Here is a 20,947-nt window from a genome sequence, read left to right as displayed (position 1 = left end):
CTTACAAAACAGATATCAATATGTCCATATTAATAAGACAAACTCAGAATTCCTGAAGGTCACATGTGGGGTGCCTCAGGGTTCAGTCCTGGGTCCATTGCTGTTTCTGTTATATATTAATGACATATGTTTGGTTTCTAAATCCCTGAAATGTATTTTATTTGCTGATGACATGACTGTGTTCTGTAGTGGGGATCATTTGGGGCAGCTTCTGGATATGGTAGAGAAGGAACTACAGAAATTCAAAGAATGGTTTGACTTAAATAAATTATCACTTCATCTCGGTAAAACAAAGTGTATCATATTTGGAAAAAAGCCCAGGAATTCAAGCGGAAACTTAACAATAAATGATGCAGAAATTGAATGTGTACCTGAAACCAAATTTCTTGGAGTTATCATTGATGATAAATTAAATTGGAAATCACACATAAATTATGTCAAATCCGAAATGTCAAAATCCATTGCAATTCTCTATAAAGCCCAAGCTTTCCTCTCTCAACAATCACTAATCACATTATATTATTCATTACTTGCCCCATATATGACATATTGCATTGAGGTCTGGGGAAACACATACAGAACAAATACAAATTCAATTTTTTTATTGCAAAAAAAGGCTATAAGAATCATAAGTAATAAACCTTTCCGTGAGCCAACCAACCCACTATTCAGTCGTTTGAACATTTTGAAATTCAGGGACTTAGTTGATTACATTACAATACAAACCATGTACAAAGCAAAAAATAAACTTCTTCCTCAAGATATCCAGAATCTGTTTAAAATGAAGGGTTCCAGTTATAACCTGAGAAGACCACTACTATTTGAGAAACCAAAGACTCGAACTACTGTAAAAAATCACTGTCTTTCTGTAAGAGGGGTTAATATCTGGAATATTTGTCCTGAAAATATTAAATTATGCTGTACTCTAGTCAGCTTTAAAAGACTTTATAAGAAGAACATAATTTCTCGTTACAGTATGGAAAATTAAGTTTAATGATTTTGTACTATTTTGGGTTATGCGTTGTGTACTATTCTTTATTTTGTTGTGATTAGAAATGTAAGTGTACTGATTAATTTCAAATGTCTGTGATCTGATCCTTTTGTATTAATGTGTATAATTTTTTTAAGGTAAGAGGGGTAGGGGTATATAAGCTTTGGCTTCAACCTACACCCTTTCGGTTTTATAAGCTTGATATATACCGAAATAAATAAATTCATTCATTCATTCATCCCTCAGAGAAAATAAGTGCCACTGTTTATTATCAATGCTCTAGGTCCTGGCACACCTGGCTCTTAAAGGGAATGGGAGATGACACGAATTGGTTTAATTTATGTTACACTCAAAACACACCCATGACTAATGAAGAGTCTAAATACCACCTCTTTGCACCGTGTGCCACACTTTGCACCCAGATTATCCACCATTTAACTTTCAAAATTGACTTTGAAATGACCTAAATGCACTTGCACCATGCACTTTAGACCAAGCGCTATAGATCATTTAAATAGGGCCCTTAGTGTGTCAGCTGGAGACAGTACAGACTTTTATACTGGATTGCCAACCAGGTATAGAGGGCAACCACTCCAGGGTTCCTTGAACATAAAGCAGCCCCAAGGCTTTGGCTCCAGTGTAATAAAGTTCACATGTGTTTTCTAATACTACACCATAAAAACATAATATAAGTTTAGTGCCCTAAGGCGAGACCTGCATTATTAACTAATCTTAATGCCCCATCTTGCAAATGGGCCTGAGTAAGAGTCTAGTTTTGAGGCCTTTATTACTTCACTATATATTGCTCTTACTTGTTTCATAATGCTATATTAGTGTATAGTTAATCCAGTTATAGTATTTAAGTGTACAGTGCACAATGAGTAGGACAGGGGGTTCACTAGGAGCACAGAGTTCATTTTTTAATCCAATCCAGCCTTGGATGTATTACAAAAAGACCAATTGAAGAATGATGTTTCTACTACGATGTTAACCCTGCAGTCTGGTAAGCAAAGAGGAAGGGGAGATTGTTGTGTGAACTGCTCACCTGCAGACGAAGAAGTACATGGGTGAGTGGAGGTTCTTGTTCTTTATGATGGCTGTAATGACCAGGATGTTTTCCAGCAGGGAGATGATACCCAGGATCAGAAAGACCTGAGGAGAGGGTTATACAGTGTAACAGAGAGGAATGGGACAGTGAAGATTTGTAGATTAATAGGGTGGAGTTACAGTAGGGCCCAGACACACCAAACCAATATTGAAGAACAAGTGGCAACGAAAGCTAACTGTTGACTGTCACCTTTGTCTCAGCCAAAAAATTGCGCTTGAACACACCGCAGGGACAACATACCACTCTCCATACCACTGGGTGGTAGTGGTCGGTGTAAGACTCTGGACTGCAGTTATACAAACTGCAGTCCAGTTTGTATAACTGCAGTCCAGCAGCATTTGCTTACCTTTTTTGCATCACTCTTGCTTACCACTAAGATGGTCAACATGCTCAGTTGTCTGAAAAGTCGCAACAAGGGCCGACAAGTGCCAACGGTACAGGATACTCTGCAGGCCACAGAGGCGCATCAACAGCCCAACATTGGCCTGGTGTGTCATAGCCCTAAAATGGATTGCTCCCAAATTGGCTGTTTTTAACTCCCCCATAAACTGCTGCAATATTAATCTGAGGAATGATGGGATTATTAACAAGGTAGAAAAAATGAAGGAAAAAAATACTACACAAAATTTCATAATTTTCTTTGGCCTTGTTTGTGTTTCTTTTTACAGGACTTATTATTCATTTTTAAATTGGAGTAGAGTAATCCGTAAGAGTTACAGTTGAACAGTGCAGTAACAGTCAGCAGTTAATTGGATGTGGCAGAACATACCTCAACTGAGTACAGCAGAGCACAATACTGTATTTAGAAAAAACAAATTTAATGTTCAAAAATGTATGTTCAAAAATGACAAAAGTATGCATTTTGGTGTTGGGCACAACACACCTCTACAGCGATGTGGAGCTGCTCGCATGCTGGAGGTTTAGACGTGCTGGTCTTGTCTGGTAGCAGTGGAGGGGACAGGGTGTTATTTTGGTGATAGTAGGAGTAAGCCCAGGTGGAGTTACCCAGCATCACCTCCTCTTGGTAGGAAGATTCATCCATCCCTGCTGTGGCTCTGGTCCAGATCACTGCTGATCTACTGTGGATGTCATTTTTCAAGCAGGCTGCAAAAGAAAACAGATGCCAAGGTGCAACATTATATATATATATCATGTGAAATATTAGTTTTGACTCTGCAGCTCAGATATAATGTTTTGTGCCTTTTATTTATTTAACAAGAGTTAATATCATTACTTTTCACTTCACACCAACTTCTATTAACATCAATACACTGACACTTCCAGATTCTAACGATTTAAGCCAGTACAAGGACACAAATATTGGAGGTGCAGTAGAGTATATTCACAAGATCATAAACCAGTGGCAAAGGTCTTCACAGTACAAAAAACCCACCATACCTCAGGGGGATAAGTAGCAGCGTCTCTGCCACACAGCACAGTATCTAGCAAGTTATTTAGCCCCCCGAGACTGTGAATATGTCCTAGGCTGCCAAAAAAAATAAATAAATAAATAAGTAGTGTGATGGTATTTCGGAGTGGTTGGATTTTAATGACCTTGGTCGTAAAAGCTACCTCTAGGCTAGAGTTGAAGATGGAGGCCACTTTGAGGGTAAACACTGATTATCACCCTTCATTGACCACAACAACATCTAGTGTATTATGTGTTTTGACACAGGAGTTCTTGTACATTCTCACTGAGGATGGGACATGTTTGAATATGTCCTTTGTTATGAGGTCTTCTTTATACCCTAACCGTAACCCAAGTCTTAACACTAGAATTTAATGATTAACATTATGAAGACTTGCATTTTGTGTCCATAAGAAGACGTATCCCCACATTGTGAGTAAACTTCCACACTGACACATTTTATCAAATTGCGGCATTACACTTGGGGCATTTACAAATGATGCAGTAACCTCCTGGCATCACTGCTGGTCACCTGGCAACCTCACTGAGGTGACAAGAGATAATGTCTTAATGTATTAGTTAATTAATGTTCTTGAGAACATGGGAACATTTTGTCACCTACAACCAAGCTAGCTATTTCTCCTTGCTTCCAGCCTTCATGCTAAACTAAGCTAAGCTAATCGATTGCTGGCCGTAGCTACATATTAACCATTATTTATCATACATACCTGTCTTATACCTAATCTCATACCTAATCTTGAAGTAACAGGCTACTAGGCAAAAGGTAAATCTTCTCATTTAGTCTCTTGCCTCTACCTAGCCTTCACAGGTCCCATGTTAGCATGAGCATCTTTTAAAGTTCCATCCATCCATCCATCCATTTTCTTCCGCTTATCCGGGGCCGGGTCGCGGGGGCAGCTGCCTGAACAGGGACACCCAGACTTCCCTCTCCCCGGACACTTCCTCCAGCTCTTCCGGGAGGATCCCAAGGCGTTCCCAGGCCAGCCGGGTGGCATAGTCACTCCAGCGTGTCCTGGGTCTTCCTCGGGGTCTCCTCCCCCCGGTGGGGCATGCCTGGAACACCTCCCGAGGGAGGCGTCCAGGGGGCATCCGATACAGATGCCCAAGCCACCTCAGCTGACTCCTCTCGATGTGGAGGAGCAGCGGCTCTACTCCGAGCTCCTCCCGTGTGGTGGAGCTCCTCACCCTATCTCTAAGGGAGCGCCCCGCCACCCTGCGAAGGAAACTCATTTCGGCCGCTTGTATCCGGGATCTTATTCTTTCGGTCACGACCCAAAGTTCGTGACCATAGGTGAGGGTAGGAACATAGATTGATCGGTAAATCGAGAGCCTCGCCTTACGGCTCAGCTCTCTCTTCACCACGACGGACCGATACAACGACCGCATTACTGCGGCCGCCGCACCGATCCGCCTATCAACCTCACGCTCCATCCTTCCCTCACTCGTGAACAAGACCCCAAGATACTTGAACTCCTCCACTTGAGGCAGGATCTCTCCCCCAACCCGGAGGGAGCAAGCCACCTTTTTCCGGTCGAGAACCATGGCCTCAGACTTGGAGGTGCTGATTCTCATCCCAGCCGCTTCACACTCGGCTGCAAACCGCCCCAGAACATGCTGGAGGTCCTGGCCCGAAGGAGCCAACAAGACAACATCGTCCGCAAAAAGCAGGGATGAAATCCTGTGGCTCCCGAACCAGATCCCCTCCGGCCCATGACTGCGCCTAGAAATTCTGTCCATGAATATAATGAACAGAACCGGTGACAAAGGGCAGCCCTGCCGGAGTCCAACATGCACCGGGAACAGGTCTGACTTACTGCCGGCAATGCGAACCAGACTCCTGCTCCGGTCGTACAGGGACCGCACAGCCCTTAGCAGAGGGCCGCCGACCCCGTACTCCCGGAGCACCTCCCACAGAATGCCACGGGGGACACGGTCGAATGCCTTCTCCAAGTCCACAAAACACATGTGGACTGGTTGGGCAAACTCCCATGAACCCTCGAGCACCCTGCGGAGGGTATAGAGCTGGTCCAGCGTTCCGCGGCCAGGACGAAAACCGCATTGTTCCTCCTGAATCCGAGGTTCGACTATCGGCCGAATTCTCCTCTCCAGTACCCTAGAATAGACTTTACCAGGGAGGCTGAGGAGTGTGATCCCCCGATAGTTGGAACACACCCTCCGGTCCCCCTTTTTGAATAGAGGGACCACCACCCCGGTCTGCCATTCCAGAGGCACCGTCCCCGACTGCCATGCGATGTTGCAGAGACGTGTCAGCCAAGACAGCCCCACAACATCCAGAGACTTGAGGTACGCAGGGTGGATCTCATCCACCCCCGGTGCTTTGCCACTGGGCAGCTTCCGAACTACCTCAGTGACTTCAGCTTGGGTGATGCATGAATCCACCTCCGAGTCCCCAGCCTCTGCTTCCTCTATGGAAGGCATGTCAGTGGGATTGAGGAGATCCTCGAAGTATTCCTTCCACCGCCCGACGATATCCCCAGTCGAGGTCAACAGCTCCCCACCTCCACCGTAAACAGTGTTGGTGGAGGGCTGCTTCCCCTTCCTGAGGCGCCGGATGGTTTGCCAGAATTTCCTCGAGGCCGACCGGTAGTCCTCCTCCATGGCCTCCCCGAACCTTTCCCAGGCCCGAACCTTTGCTTCCGCGACCGCCCGCGCTGCAGCACGTTTGAACTGCCGATACCCGTCAGCTGCCTCAGGAGTCCCCCGAGCCAACCAGGCTCGATAGGACTCCTTCTTCAGCTTGACAGCATCCCTTACACCCGGTGTCCACCACCGAGTTCGGGGATTGCCGCCACGACAGGCACCGGAGACCTTACGGCCACAGCTTTGGACAGCCGCGTCGACAATGGAAGTGGAGAACAAAGTCCATTCAGACTCAATGTCCCCAGCCTCCTTCGGGATCTGGTCAAAGCTCTCCCGGAGGTGGGAGTTGAAGACCTCCCCGACAGAGGATTCCGCCAGACGTTCCCAGCAGACCCTCACAGTACGTTTAGGTCTGCCAAGTCTATCAAGCTTCCTCCCCCGCCAGCGGATCCAACTCACCACCAGGTGGTGATCAGTTGACAGCTCAGCCCCTCTCTTCACCCGAGTGTCCAAGACATACGGCCTGAGATCAGATGATACGACCACAAAGTCGATCATTGACCTCCGGCCTAGGGTGTCCTGGTGCCACGTGCACTGATGGACACCCTTATGCTTGAACATGGTGTTCGTTATGGACAAACTATGACTGGCACAGAAGTCCAACAACAGAACACCGCTCGGGTTCAGGTCAGGGAGGCCGTTCCTCCCAATCACACCCCTCCAGGTATCACTGTCGTCGCCCACGTGAGCGTTGAAGTCCCCCAGCAGAACGATGGAGTCCCCGGTTGGAGCACTCTCCAGTACTCCTCCCAGGGACTCCAAGAAGGCCGGGTACTCTGCACTGCCGTTTGGCCCATAGGCCGAAACAACAGTGAGAGACCTATCCCCGACCCGAAGGCGCAGGGAAACGACCCTCTCGTTCACCGGGGAAAACTCCAACACATGACGGCTGAGCTGGGGAGCTATGAGCAAGCCCACACCAGCTCGCCGCCTCTCACCGCGGGCAACTCCAGAGTAGAAGAGAGTCCAGCCTCTCTCAAGGAGTTGGGTTCCAGAGCCCAGACTGTGCGTGGAGGTGAGCCCGACTATCTCTAGTCGGTAGCGCTCAACCTCCCGCACCAGCTCAGGCTCTTTCCCCCCCAGCGAGGTGACATTCCATGTCCCCATGGCTAGAGTCACCGTCCGGGGATTGGGTCGCCGGGGCACTCGCCCAGGACAGCCACCCAAAACACACCGCACCGGCCCCTTCTGATCCCTCCTGCGGGTGGTGGGCCTACGGGAGGGCGGGCCCACGTCGCTCTTTCGGGCTGTGCCCGGCCGGGTCCCGTGGGCAAAGACCCGGCCACCAGGCGCTCGCCTGCGAGCCCCAGCCCCGGGCCTGGCTCCAGGGTGGGGCCCCGGTGACGCCATTCCGGGCGACGTGAACTTCCTCGATGTATTTTCAATCATAAGGGCTTTGTGAACCGCTCTTAGTCTGACCTGTCACCTAGGACCTGTTTGCCTTGGGAGACCCTACCAGGGGCATTAAGCCCCGGACAACATAGCTCCTAGGATCATTCAAGTGCTCAAACCCCTCCACCACGATAAGGTGTCGGTTCAAGGAGGAAAAGTTGATTTTCAATAATTCAAGTTTTATTAAAGAGCCTATAATACGTCAGACTGTTCCACCCAGTAATTTGAGGTTGCATGAGTTTGTTAACAGTGGTTGATAAAATAAGGAAATTCAGGGAAAATGACGTGAAACAGTCACAATCTTCAAAAGATGGCCAACAAACTATGTCTCATATAAGGTCAGTGAGATAAAATCATTTTCAGCTGACCAAATAAAATGGCATGAAGTTTGTTGTGAACATAACCCTCTCGTTATAAAAGAGAGGAGTGGGGGGTGGTCCGACATGACAACTCTAGGGCAAGTGAATGGGACACAAACACCTCAGTGTTGAGATCGTGGCGCAGCTAATGTGGCCTGGCCGAGTAGCCTTAACTTTACTCTGCAGACAAGTGTTTCCCCTGTTTCTTAACTCAACTCATGACCTGGATTACAGATACTCTATCTTAAAAATTCTCCAGAGACATTTGATCCATGAGGTGTTTCCAGGCAAGAAGCTTCTGCCGAAAGCTGATAAAGACATCTGGACAGTGAATATAAATAGAGAGGGAAGCATACATCGATACATTGATGACAAAATAAAACCATTCAAGCAAAGTTAAACAATAAACTTAATTCTCCATCATGCCCACCATAACCCTTGCTCCGACTTAAACGTGCCGAGAACGTGCCGAGAATGACATTATCCAAATCCCTTCACAAAATGACACAATGTGCTTAATGGCCATTAGAATTAACCTTTGCAGCAGGGCTAAATAAAAAAAGCAAAACAGTTATGTTTGAGTTGTTAAGACATTTTATTGCTGCCATGCGTGCACTTGGAACACAATTATTGCAGTTATCACACTGTTCAAAGACGAGAAGCAATTAGTGTGGCAAAAAAGTACCATTTATGTTGGAACTATTTACAATGTCATCAAACTCATTATAACTTAAAGTTATAATGAGGTATAGGCAATTGTATTGATTAACAATTGTAACTTATATGGTGATACATGGTCTTTTCAGAGCATATTAACAGTTTGCATTTTCTCAAATCAGTTTATTATCTATTAATAACAGTGTAATGGGATATTCTGTCAAAACGTACAGAAATTTAATGAGATCTCTCTAATCTGTTCAAATTCTTGAAAAAAGGCCATTATGTTTAAAATCAAACTCGTTGATGTTCCCATATTGGATCCTGCCTGATAGCATGAGAAAAAAATATTAACGATATGTGAAACCCACATGCACAAATGGAAGAGTATCCTCGAAAATATCTTGAAGACAAGCAACAAGCGCAGAAATAACAATCATCAAAAAACTTAAACACACAAGGGTTCACCGTTCCAGGGGCGTCCATATCACAGTTAATTGACACCCTCCAGCCAATCAGAATTGAGTATTCACTCAGACCATGGTATAACGGGAGAACAACCACCATTGCTAATGAAAATAACGAAGGCAACTCAGGCAGATAATGTTAATGGACCAGGTAATGTTTCAAAGTTTAATTCATGTTATTTTAAGTCTAATTCTCCAACTTCCTTCCTCACGCTCTGAATCTCTCCTGCAACAAATAGCGACAGGTGACCAGATGAAACACACTGTTACCTTCAATAAAATTACATATTTTGGTACCTCTTTACAATAACGTACATTAATTAACATTAGTTAATACAGTAATAAACATTAACTAACAGTTACTTAACAGTTACTTAACAGTTAATATACATTGTGATCTCGTTGATCTGCTCTGTACATGCGACATCTATTGCACGTCTGTCCGTCCTGGGAGAGGGATCCCTCCTCTGTGGCTCTTCCTGAGGTTTCTTCCGCATTTTTTTTCCCTGTTAAAAGGGCTTTTTTTGGGGGCAAGTTTTTCCTCACTCGAATCGAGGGTCGAAGGACAGAGGGTGTCGTCTCTGTACAGATTGTAAAGCCCTCTGAGGCAAACTGTGATTTGTGAATTTGGGCTATACAAATAAAATTTGATTTGATTTGATTTGATTAATTAATATGACTAGTAATCATTTACTAATATTGTCCATTTATACCATTAAGGAATGTCTTAATGATGATAAAGGAACAAGGAAACTTCAGCATGAATGCCATGTGTACACTGAAATAAGGAATAAGTCAGAGGATGGACAAGTATGTGGACAAAGAGTTTTTCTCCTAATAAAAATGGATTAGCTGTGAACTGATCCATGAAAGGCAACATGTTCTACATCTTTATCAACTATATACCAATATTTGTAAGATCCTTAATTAACCTTTAATAAATGTTAACAAGAGAATTTGTTAACAGTTGCTTAATGCTTATTACTGTATTAATTAACTGTTAGTTAATGCGTATTACTGTATTAACTAATATTAACGGTATCTTTATAAACTGTAAAATAACATTTAAGACATGGACACCATCAGTAAATGATTACTAGAAACAGTATTTATATGTTAATTAAACTGTTAGTTAATGTTTATTACTGCAATCACTAATTAATTAATTAATCAATTAGTTAATTAATTAATTAATTAATTAATTAATTAATGTACTCTTATTGTAACAAATACTTCTCTGGGTTTGAACTTTACATACATTTACATTTAAGATGCAACTTAACAAAATATAACAAGGGTCTTTCTAGACATTTTATTGCAGGTATGTTACATGTTATATCTTTAAACAGACATATGGCTGTACCTCCAGAGACATCAAGCAAAGGTTCATAAGAAGCTTTAAAAAAGAGACAACTGAAATTGCTTTTAGGATTCCAAATATGACTTGTTTAAACTTTTGTTCAATGGACACAGCAGACGTTGTTTGACATTAAACAAGAAGTTTGTTACTCCTTTCAAGATATACTGCAAAACATCAGTTTGAGACAGACCTGTGAATTAAGATGCAGCACAGCAGAGGATTTCAGGCAACAACACTAGATGTGAAATTCTAGATGCACAGATTACAAACAGGCCTGAGGTGAGGGGAGCTCGATACAAGGGGGGTATGCCTTGGATTAGGGGTCTATGGAGTCAGAGGGCCCCTTAGCCAGAGATTTTTCTTTTCTTTTTCTTTGAAGAGACCAGTATTAAAAGATTGTTTGTCAGAAAATAACAAGTCAAGATCAAAGGTGGATCGCTTCATCCCATCCATTTACTTTTGATCCTGTTCTGAGTCCTTTAATATTGAACAGCTGCCCTTGAGACTGATCTTATATTTATTATTTTCCCCACTTAAATTACATCTGTGCAATGCCTACTTAACTGCTCCAATTTCTGCCAACATTGAAAGCATGGAAAAAGTATGATTTGGCACAAAAAATACTGAAACTCCCTTCAGTGGTAGAAGTTTGAATGGATGTGGTGTCAGTGAAGGGAGCTGTCAGGTACTAATGTGCTACAGCATTTTACTGTATATATCTTTGAAAGAAAGAATCACTGTAGATCTGCTTTAGCAAATGCAAAGTATGGGAGCAGTAGCTGCAAGTGAAAACACCATGACGCCCACTCTTTGAAGAACTAACTGTGGCTAACTGTGGGGATCACAGCTAAAATGAAGATAGATGAGGTTCAATTTTTTCTTAAATGGACAGTTATGTCTTTGTACCCCATTCAGTAACATTTCATACTTCCTAAAGCATACTGTCAAGTGTTTTTCTATTTATAATTTTCAATTTGGGGGTCCACAAGAAAACAACTTTGACTAATCAATTTCTGATTTTCTTAATGTCTCGTCTCAAATGTGGCATCACTCTGCATAAAAAAGAGCTCTCAGTTTTAATTAAAACCTCAAACTACTTGAAAATCTATCAGCAGGCATTTTTGTTTTATCCAAGGAATCAACAGCCACGGCCCAGAGTGACTCATTAATTAGAGAAAAAAAAGCCTTTCATCTGTTAAACTAAAACCACATTATGAAAGACTATATTCCATTCATGCAGTCGCCGTACTCTGTACATGCAGATCTCTATCTTGCTGCTCTGATCCTGACTTATGTTGCTATTTTAAGTGATGTTAGAGATGAAGGTGTCTGCAGCACGTGACATGACGTTTAAGTCATTGAAGTGTGGAAATTGTGCTCTCAGATCAGTGCAGAATTATATAACCAACCACGGTGCATGTTAGTCACCCCCCTTCATTCACAGCGTCTTGTGTTTCAAGCTGTAATCTCTGCGGCTGTGTTCATGTCAACACACCTCCTGCTGAAATCACACCTCCCCTGTGAATTCAGCCGCGCTCATCAGTTGCTTCTTGTCTGTCTCTCCCTGTTTGTGCGTCTGTCTCTGACTCAGTGTATTTTCTAAGGCCAACTCAATCTTTTCTGAACCCCATCTCCTCTCTGTGGCGACAGTCCCAGGGGGTCAGTTATTGTCAGTGATCCCGTGCCATAATCACAAACAGAAAGCAAGACCCAGAGTGCCTTTATCACAACAGCAAGAGAGACATTTTGATGGCTCTTTGCTCAGAGCTAATGATCGCCTTCTTAAAATCCCGCTGTGGACGCACACAGTGAATGGTAGGAACATGAGGACACAGCTTTTTAGTTCCTTACTGCTAAAATGTAAGAGCTTATACACTGTAAACACTTTCTCAGCCCACACATGTAGATAGTACATCATTGTGAATGGAAAGGGTCACATTTTGGGATAACAAAGAATACATGAACAAAAAAAACGGACATCAGTCTTCTCTTAAGCAGGTTTTCTGCATTATTCATTCATATTCACGGCAAAATCAATTATACACAGGGCAACAAATGAGATTAAATCTAATCACGTGGAAATATTAATCGCACCAAAACAGCAACCTGAGAGGCCGTACTGTTTACATATGTAGTCGTCTCCAGTGAAACAGTTACATCTAGCAGGTATCAGTGTGATCAGCAGTCATCAGGGTGATGTTGGTGAACCACTACATACACATAAGTACTCCGACTTTGTTACAGTATATGATGACATTAGTATGTGCTACTATAGAGACCAAAAATTGACTAGATGTATTAAAAGGGTATCAGACAAGTCAAAAGTCGAATCAGTTGGTAAAGAAACAGCAACCTTTAATTCATAACCACCAATTATTTCCAGTCTGGCTTGGGCAATGATCCGTCCAGGGTTGGAGTGTTTGTATTTATCTACTTAACATTAGTGGAGAAAATGAAAGAACTCACTGTTTTAGGTAGAAAACACACACAGACACTGAGCACCAGCCTTTTCAGCTAGTTTACATACTGAAGCTTACATTTGTTATAAAGCTAAACCAGCCAGTGCACTTAGTATGTATCATCCACGTAGCCGACTACTGTGGCATCACTGTAAGCTATAAACCCCTCTAACAGCAGCTAAAGTTAAAAGTTGTTGCAGTCAGTAGCTCCTTCAATCCTCGGTAGATTTTCTCTACTACTATCTACTTTTGTGCAGCAGACCAGGAGAGGATTTCCACCAGCGGTATCTGCCAAACGGCCAGCCAGACCAGCAGGACAAAGCATCACCGAAAGCGCTGTGATCGCCCCATTACACATGTACACATATACAAATATTTCTGGCAGCTACAAAGCCCTCCCACATCCTCACTTTTGCATTCCAGGTCAAATTTCTCCGCTTATTCTGCCTGCTAATTCTTAATTTTTTAAAGAGGGTCACACCATCAGTTAAAACTGTCAAGGTGTGGACAGATGAAGCCACAGCAGCCATACAGTACTGGTCTTAGTGTTGTGGCTGATCAGTGTACAGTATGTTGATGATGAACATTGCTTTATGTGCACTAGCTGGTTTTGTTTTTATAAAGGAAGTTAGTTTCAGCTAGGGAGCTTGCTGAAAAGATTGACCATGATATAAATGTTTTTACATGAGCTACTGAGCCACATAGTCTTCTCAAATGCTCCTCTGATATTACCAACACATAGGCCTACGCAGATTTGAATTTCTTAACTGATTGGTGCTAAAGGGACATCTTTGTTTTTCTTTTCACTTATTTAACAAATGGTATTATGTATTGATATGTTTAATTACACATACTGAACCCCAAATTGCTCCTGATGAGTAGTTGGCGCCTTGCATGGCAGCCTCCACCATCAGTGTATGAATGTGTGTGTGAATGGGTGAATGTGCCAAGTATTGTAAAGCGCTTTGAGCTGTCAGTAGACTGGAAAAGCGCTATAGAAATGCAAGACCATTTACCATTTACCATATGATTTGCCTTTCACTACATTTGTCAGTTTTCGATGTGCCACAACTAAACCTGTATGATTTCTGATTTAATTGCAACATTCTGTTCCTTGATATGCACAGATTGAAAATCACAGTCGAACTGAATGCCTTTCTTCTGTCAGGATTTGAAAGCTCACAGTAAGGCAGAGAGCTGCTCCTGCAGAGCATCCCCTCACTCTGGTCTGCATGGACAGCACCAGCGAGGCTGATTCACTAACTGAGCACAGAAATCAGAGTTCAATCTTCAACTGATATCATGTCCGATTCCAATGACAGTGACACGGACACTAGCACAACATGGTGGTCATGAGCACTTCTTCAAAGGTTGCCATGGCTACACTATTTCAAACATAGTGTTAGATGGCATTCAGTAAATATAACAGCAGAACCACATTCATGTCATGATCAAGACTTGCTTGTCTTGTCGTCACAGCAAGCCTAATGCTAAACAGCTGTTGGTCGCTGTCACTGATTGACTTGGAGGATTATTTAAATTAGGTAGCAAGATAGTTGATCATACCGGCCTAAGATATGGTTCTGACTTGCAGTATATGTTTGATACTCAAAAGTAATTTTAAACAGAAAACATTGGGGAATCATGCATGAAACAGAAACTGTTTTTTTAATCTAGATTCTATCTGATGATTCATATACGTGTAGGTATATGATGTAAGCTACATGATCATCACATTCATTCTTCTTTGACATGAATTCTGTCTCATAGAATCAAGTTAATCATTTCAAGTCAGATTATGATGCAGTTTAATTACCAAAATGATCAATGACAGAAATAAAAATAGATAATCTAGTGGTGAATATAATATATAGATCAAATGTCCAAAGTTCCACAAAAATATATCTACTGTGGACCAGGAGTGCACTATGTGGACACAACTGATGCAATATTATATCACAATATTGAGATATATTGAGATATAGTAACTTTTCTCAAAAACCAATTGAAAAATCAAATGGTAATGTCTGTTTTTGAAAATACGCAAAGTCCGCACCCTAGATAATGAATGAATGAATCTTTATATAGCGCCAATTCACAACAAAAGCCATCTCATAACACTTTGGTCAGTCTAAACCATCATCCTTTATTCATGTATTTACAGAGACGCAATATTTACCCCATGAGCAAGCAGTTGGCTACACGCCTTCTGGACAATATAACCGACATGCGCACCAAAGTACTATAACGTGTTACTATTCTCAGTAGATAACACAGTAACATAATGCGTTACTTTTTAATGGCAGTAATCTTGTAACATAAGTAGTTACTTTTAAAAGAAACGTTGGTTTTCTCCTTTTCTTAACTTTGCTTCCTCAGTATAGCTAGCCTGCTAGCTTTAGCCCCATTCACACTGCCTTTTCAAGGTGGGAATCTTGCGGCAATATTCGCTTCCTGTGTGAAAGTTACAGAAGGCGGAATGGGGGGACAGTTTTGTTCCACCTCTGATCTGCCAGTGGAGGTACTAAAAGAGCTGCGACAGAGGCGAGACGTCTGTGTGTAAGGGTAACCCGGTAGCATGGGACAGGGGTGTGACGTTCAAATGGCGTTCACAAATACTTCACTCATGAAATAAAAAAGAAAACGTCCGCTCATTACTGATGGCGATTATGTGATGTCTATTTCCATTCACACAGACAGTTACTGCCGCTGCTGGCGGATTAGAGGCGGAGCGAAACTGTCCCCCCATTCCGTCTCTGTAGCCCCATTCACACTGCTCTTTTCAGGTGGGAATGTTGCGCCAATATTCCACTTTCTGTGTGAAAGTTACAGAGGCGGAATGTCCCACGTCAACCCACAAAGCAAAGTTAAAAAAACACACAAAGTAATGTGGTAGCAGGTCATCTCATCTTATATGAGGACAAAAAAATATGAATGTATACATGGAAAAGTGTCTGTCATCCTGTCTGTCCTTCAGACTCTTTGTCACATTTCTTCCCAAAAAACAGCTGATGTTTCAGTGTGGACATCGTCATATGCCAGTTCAGAAGACATTTCCCAACCCTAGCTTGCAGTAACATACCCAGAGATACTGGAGGGAGAACCAATGCCTTTCTGTGTTCTAGATGTGCATTCAGAAACACATATCCCCCCCCCCCCCCAACAACAACGTCATTGTCCGTCATGATGTTTAAGTGTGGACATCATCAAATGCCAAATCAGAATACAGTGCCCAACCCTAGCTGGCAGTAACGCACCCAGAAATACTGGAGGGAGAACCAGTGCCTTTCTGTGTGCTAGATGTGCGTAAAACTGTCAAACCAGCCGAGCCAGTTGAGTTACTGTTCGCACGAGCTTTAATAAAGTGGCTTTCCCCACATTTCTCCCTCCGTCAGAGAGAAACATATAGATGAGATGAGGTGAACTAGTTATTATGCAAACCAAAAAGCAGAACTGAAAATAACTTGTGTATGGAGGCGCGTTTTTGTTCTCCCAGCAGGAGATGTGTTTACCCGGCACCAGATTCAGGTCAGTCGGTGCAAAGCTTCTTGTCTCACACTGATTGATGCTCACCGCTGCTGCTTTGCTGCTGTGGTGACTCATTTATGTGAGAAAAGCATATTTTCTCCAGACAATTATTACAGTATCAATTAGATTGCAAAGGCATAGCTCTCCTGCTCATGGGGGTGGCATATATTACGTTTTCTTAATGCTAATGAAACAGCAGTCTCTCAGCTCTCACTTAGTGTTCCTCATTTGCTCTGTTGTTTTGCCTCACAGTGTGACACCTCGCTGACACAAAATATGCTGTCAACGCGCCGCTAACAGATAGATAACTAACAGTATTTCTCCGCCATACATAAGTGATGTGTCATTCTGATTAATACAAGGCTGCAGTTGCTTCAGCTAAAGCAATTGGCATCTGGCAAGATGCCGTGAGACTGTGCAGCATGAGCCTTTCTGTTTGTTTTTCCATAGGAAGTAGCAGGGCAGCTCAGAGAGAGGTTCATCTGACTGAGGTGCTATCCCAGCAGTGAAATCAATCCCGCACATTTCATCACAAATTAGAGCCAAAGCAAATAGAATCAAACCATATTACCAGGGTGTACTTGCTTCTCAACAGTGTGCTGTTGAGAAAGTTGCTTCAATGACAATATAAATAAATATGAATAAATCTCCATCAGTTTTCCGCTTCGAATCCACATGCTAAACAGCTTTAAGTCCATTAAACACAGAAGCTAATAAAGCAGTTTTATATGCCAAGCACTGTGTGTGGTGGACAGTGTGGGTTAGGATGTACAGTTCAAGATGAGCAAAATACAGGTGAATGCCCAGAAGGGTTAAGTTTATCCATATAACAGATGATTTGGGGATTTATTGGTTTATTACAAAGTTCCTTTAATTATAATAAGATTTCTAGTTTTATATGACGGTATTAGATGATAATCTTGACACATTACTGTCAACCAGATGTCACCAACAAAAGTAGAAAATATTATATCCAAATATCACAAAAAAGGAAAAAAAAAATCCTGCAGCTGCACAAGCTGTTCAGTCATGTAACTCTTGAAACCTTGTAAATCACTCCAAACTCTGCACTTAGTACCACAGACAAACATGAAGTTTCCATACAAATGTCATAGTGACGCCTCAAAGGACAATAATAATGATAACAATGAGTGTGATGATGATGATGTCCAATGTACCAACTACTCTACAAGTGACAGATTCGACAAAAAAATGAAAGTTAAAAATGCAAAAAGACGTCTCCCGAGGTGGTGAGAAAAATCCTTCATGAGTGGGGGAGACAGAGGTAAAGAATGACTCACCTCTCAAAGCTGTGACTCAAATCCTCTTCACGAACAGCTCAGACGGACTGGATGGTGCCTCTGTGAAACATCCGACCAGTGGATTCACACATCGTTAGACTGAAGACAGAGAGGGAGAGAAAGGGAGGGAGAGAGAAAAAGGGAGAGGGAGAGAGAGAGAAAAAGGGAGAGGAACTCCCCCTTCAGATATGACAGCGTGGACACGACATGCAGCTACACTGGCAGCAATTTCTGCCCATCTCCCTCGCAGTGTGTTGACGGAATCAGCAGCAGGAGGTGCAGAGATTCCACCATGTTAAAATATTAAATCTATGAGGAGCTTCCTCCCAGAAGAATTCAGCTCTTACTTATGCAGAATTCTATCCTGCAGTATAGCAAGAGGAAGAACGCATATTTTGACTACAGTCGTGTTGTTTTGTTGGGTTGAACTCTGCAACTCAGTGATTCCACACTAAAACATTTGGAAATAGACATTTAATGGACTGGCTGTTATTTTGAAAATGTACACACAGCTCCCTTCTTCTGACGCCCTGCAGCAACAAACAACACTGCAGCTACATGACTGAAGATATCATGATCCTCCACATTATTTTGCAGCATTGTCTGATTCTGAAGAGATTAAATGTGCTTCAAGGAGATTTTTACTTGTTATGAATCAGTCTCAGTTTTATAATAATTCCTCTATGTGACCTAAATAAGAGAAGACCATCAGCAAGAAGGTTGTCTATTTCTGCCAAACTATTATAGTTAATCCCATTCCCTGTCAGTTCGGGTCAGATTCTGACTATCTGGGTTGGATAATTCATCAAATTAAAGCTATTTTTTATGGCAGAGTGCTGAGGGTGAATTGAGGAGTGTCACAGCCTGAGGACAAAAGCTGCTTTGTAGTCTGTTGGTAAGGCACGAACACAAAGTTTACTTTGATTCACCATCGTCATCTTTTGTTCAAAATCAATCAAAATGAAAGGTCTGTGTAGTAGCTTTGATGAAGCGAAAGCTACTACAGGCATCTTTGTCAAATAAAGTTACACTGAAAAAAGTACAACAATACTTTTGAACATTACATGCTGACTGTATTTTGCAAACAGCAGTGTAGTCTTAAACTTTTCATTTTCGATTTGGACCAAAGTGTTCCTTTTCATTTGGATTAAATTAAGTAGGAGGACATAATAAAAAAGATCTTATTGGTGACATGCTCCACAGTGCAAAAGCACACAGTGACGCGTCATTACTCCAAGAATTGGTGACAAAGACCTCAGCTCTTCCAATTATCCACAGGATATAAATGTTAGAGTGTTCTTGAAGAGCAGACCAGATAAATGCTGTTTGTGATGTTTCTAGTCAGGATGCTTTCTATTGCTCCTCTGTAAAAGTTTCCATAGGAAGTATATATGTGCTTTTTTTAATCAGGGTGATGTGTGATGACTAAGAACGGTTCTCAGTGATGGTAATTACAAAGAGCCTATAACTGTTCACCTGCACCTCAGCTCCACTGATGTACACAGGGTTGTGTGTCTTTGCCTCCTTTTTTCTAAAATCAAAAATTAGCTCCTTAGTTTTGCTGACGTTGAGCAGTAGCTTGCTCTCTGAGGTGATGAGGTGCAGGTGAAAAGAGGTGGAGAAACAAAGGTGAGAGGAATGAGTGGAGGAGACAGAGCAGGGAAGAAGCTGATAGGCAGGGAGAAACACAGGGGAGGGCTGATGAGGCTGATGTAGTGCAGGTGTGGAGGGAAGCAGGCAGGAGTCCCCCCCCAGATCAAGACAAAGCCAAAAGTAAGTGTGAGTGATCAAGATCAAGCCAAGATACTGTATCCTGACTTTTACTCCATAGAATCCTAGCCTATGGTTATAATTCATTATGATAGCATCTTTTCATCCAACCTTCCCTCCAATGTAACCACCCTGTCTAACTCCACACCCTCACTTTATAATGCATGTTTTCCTTTATAAATGTGTATTTGCTGCGCCCAAGCAGAGATCACTGTAATTACATCACTTTGACATCACTCTCTATTTTCTCAGTAATGGCAAGCTACTTCACACCCACAGTTACATTATGCCGCTTTTTTCACAGCTTGCGTTTACATAACCAGCTATCTCTCCCGATCAACAGGAACACTCCACCTTCAATATGGTGGTGGTCTCTATGTTCCATAACACACGTTCCTCAAGTAATTACACAATATGCCAGACATGTTCATCTTTTGGATGGTGGACCAATGAGAACGGACTCTATACAAGTTGTAATTCACAGGATATAATAGATTCATTCACTTGCAAAATAATTATACAGGATCATCATCTGCTGGCACAGTCAGTAGTTAAATTAAACCCAAAATATTTTATACATGTAAAAGAATAACTATGAACTTACGCACTGACAGTTTAAAATAACGTCTCAAAGGCAACTGACTTGATTGTGTTTGTCTTTGTTTGAACCCTGCACATCGACCAAACAGGCTGCCTATTTTCTATCTCCTCATGCAGCAAAGGACGCTCTACAAAGCTCTTTGTGCTTTAAGTATAGGCACAAAGAGACAAGGATGTGGATTAAAGTACACAAGCATGCTGTGTGTGTATTTGTCTGCTTATATAGTGCACAATTCAATAGCTTTGTTACTAAAAGCAAAATATAAGAGACAACAACTGTTTTCTGTCTCTTTGCTGCTTTGTGTGTTGTTTTATTGTTTGCGCTTTATCAATCCAGCACACTTGGTTCCTCCAGAACCTTAATATACAGTACATATATGGCTTTTGTCCTCCTTCTTCATTTCATTTTTGTTGGGGCTCTTTGTACAAGCTATATTTGCAACATGGCACACTGTTTCTCAAGAGAATGTTTGAATTTCCCAGGGGATTGACACAGTGCAAACATTATAGAGAGATGAAAATGCAATCTGTGTTAATACTGAATACAGTTCCGGCATGCACACATCTTTAAAAAGCATTGCTATCACTGCCTGCGGTTGTCTTTCAGCACACTGCCTTATATCGTCCAACAAAAGAGGCTGAAGATACTGAAATGTCACAACAGAAAATACCAAGAGCAGTGGCATTGTCTATTGTTGGGACTCTGGATGACATTCACTGTCACTGTCATTGTGTGTCATGTGTTGATGAACTACTTTGATCTATTTCTTCAGAATTACTTCCCTCACATTGTCTGTAGAGACTCCTGATACCCAAATCATTCCATTATGTTTACTGAGTAACATTGTTCTTATATGTTCTATTC

At 42.3% G+C, this 20,947-nt stretch overlaps 1 protein-coding gene across 1 annotated transcript in view; it reads right to left on the bottom strand.

Moving 5' to 3' along the window:
- mc5ra (melanocortin 5a receptor) overlaps positions 1–17,878 on the bottom strand; it is a 43,362-nt gene extending 25,484 nt beyond the window's left edge. The window contains exons 1-3 of the mRNA XM_084358547.1: positions 17,713–17,878; positions 2,983–3,203; positions 2,037–2,143 (exon numbers count right to left, since the gene is read on the bottom strand). Coding sequence (XP_084214673.1) covers positions 2,037–2,143; positions 2,983–3,141 — 266 coding nt within the window. The 5' untranslated portion in view covers positions 3,142–3,203; positions 17,713–17,878. The remainder of the gene's footprint in view (positions 1–2,036; positions 2,144–2,982; positions 3,204–17,712) is intronic.
- Between the last annotated feature and the right edge of the window lie 3,069 nt (positions 17,879–20,947).

This window comes from Pagrus pagrus (assembly GCF_965226575.1).
Source record: "Pagrus pagrus genome assembly, chromosome: 7".
NCBI classification, from domain to species: Eukaryota; Metazoa; Chordata; class Actinopteri; order Spariformes; family Sparidae; genus Pagrus; species Pagrus pagrus.
This window is presented reverse-complemented; position numbering and strand designations above follow the sequence as displayed.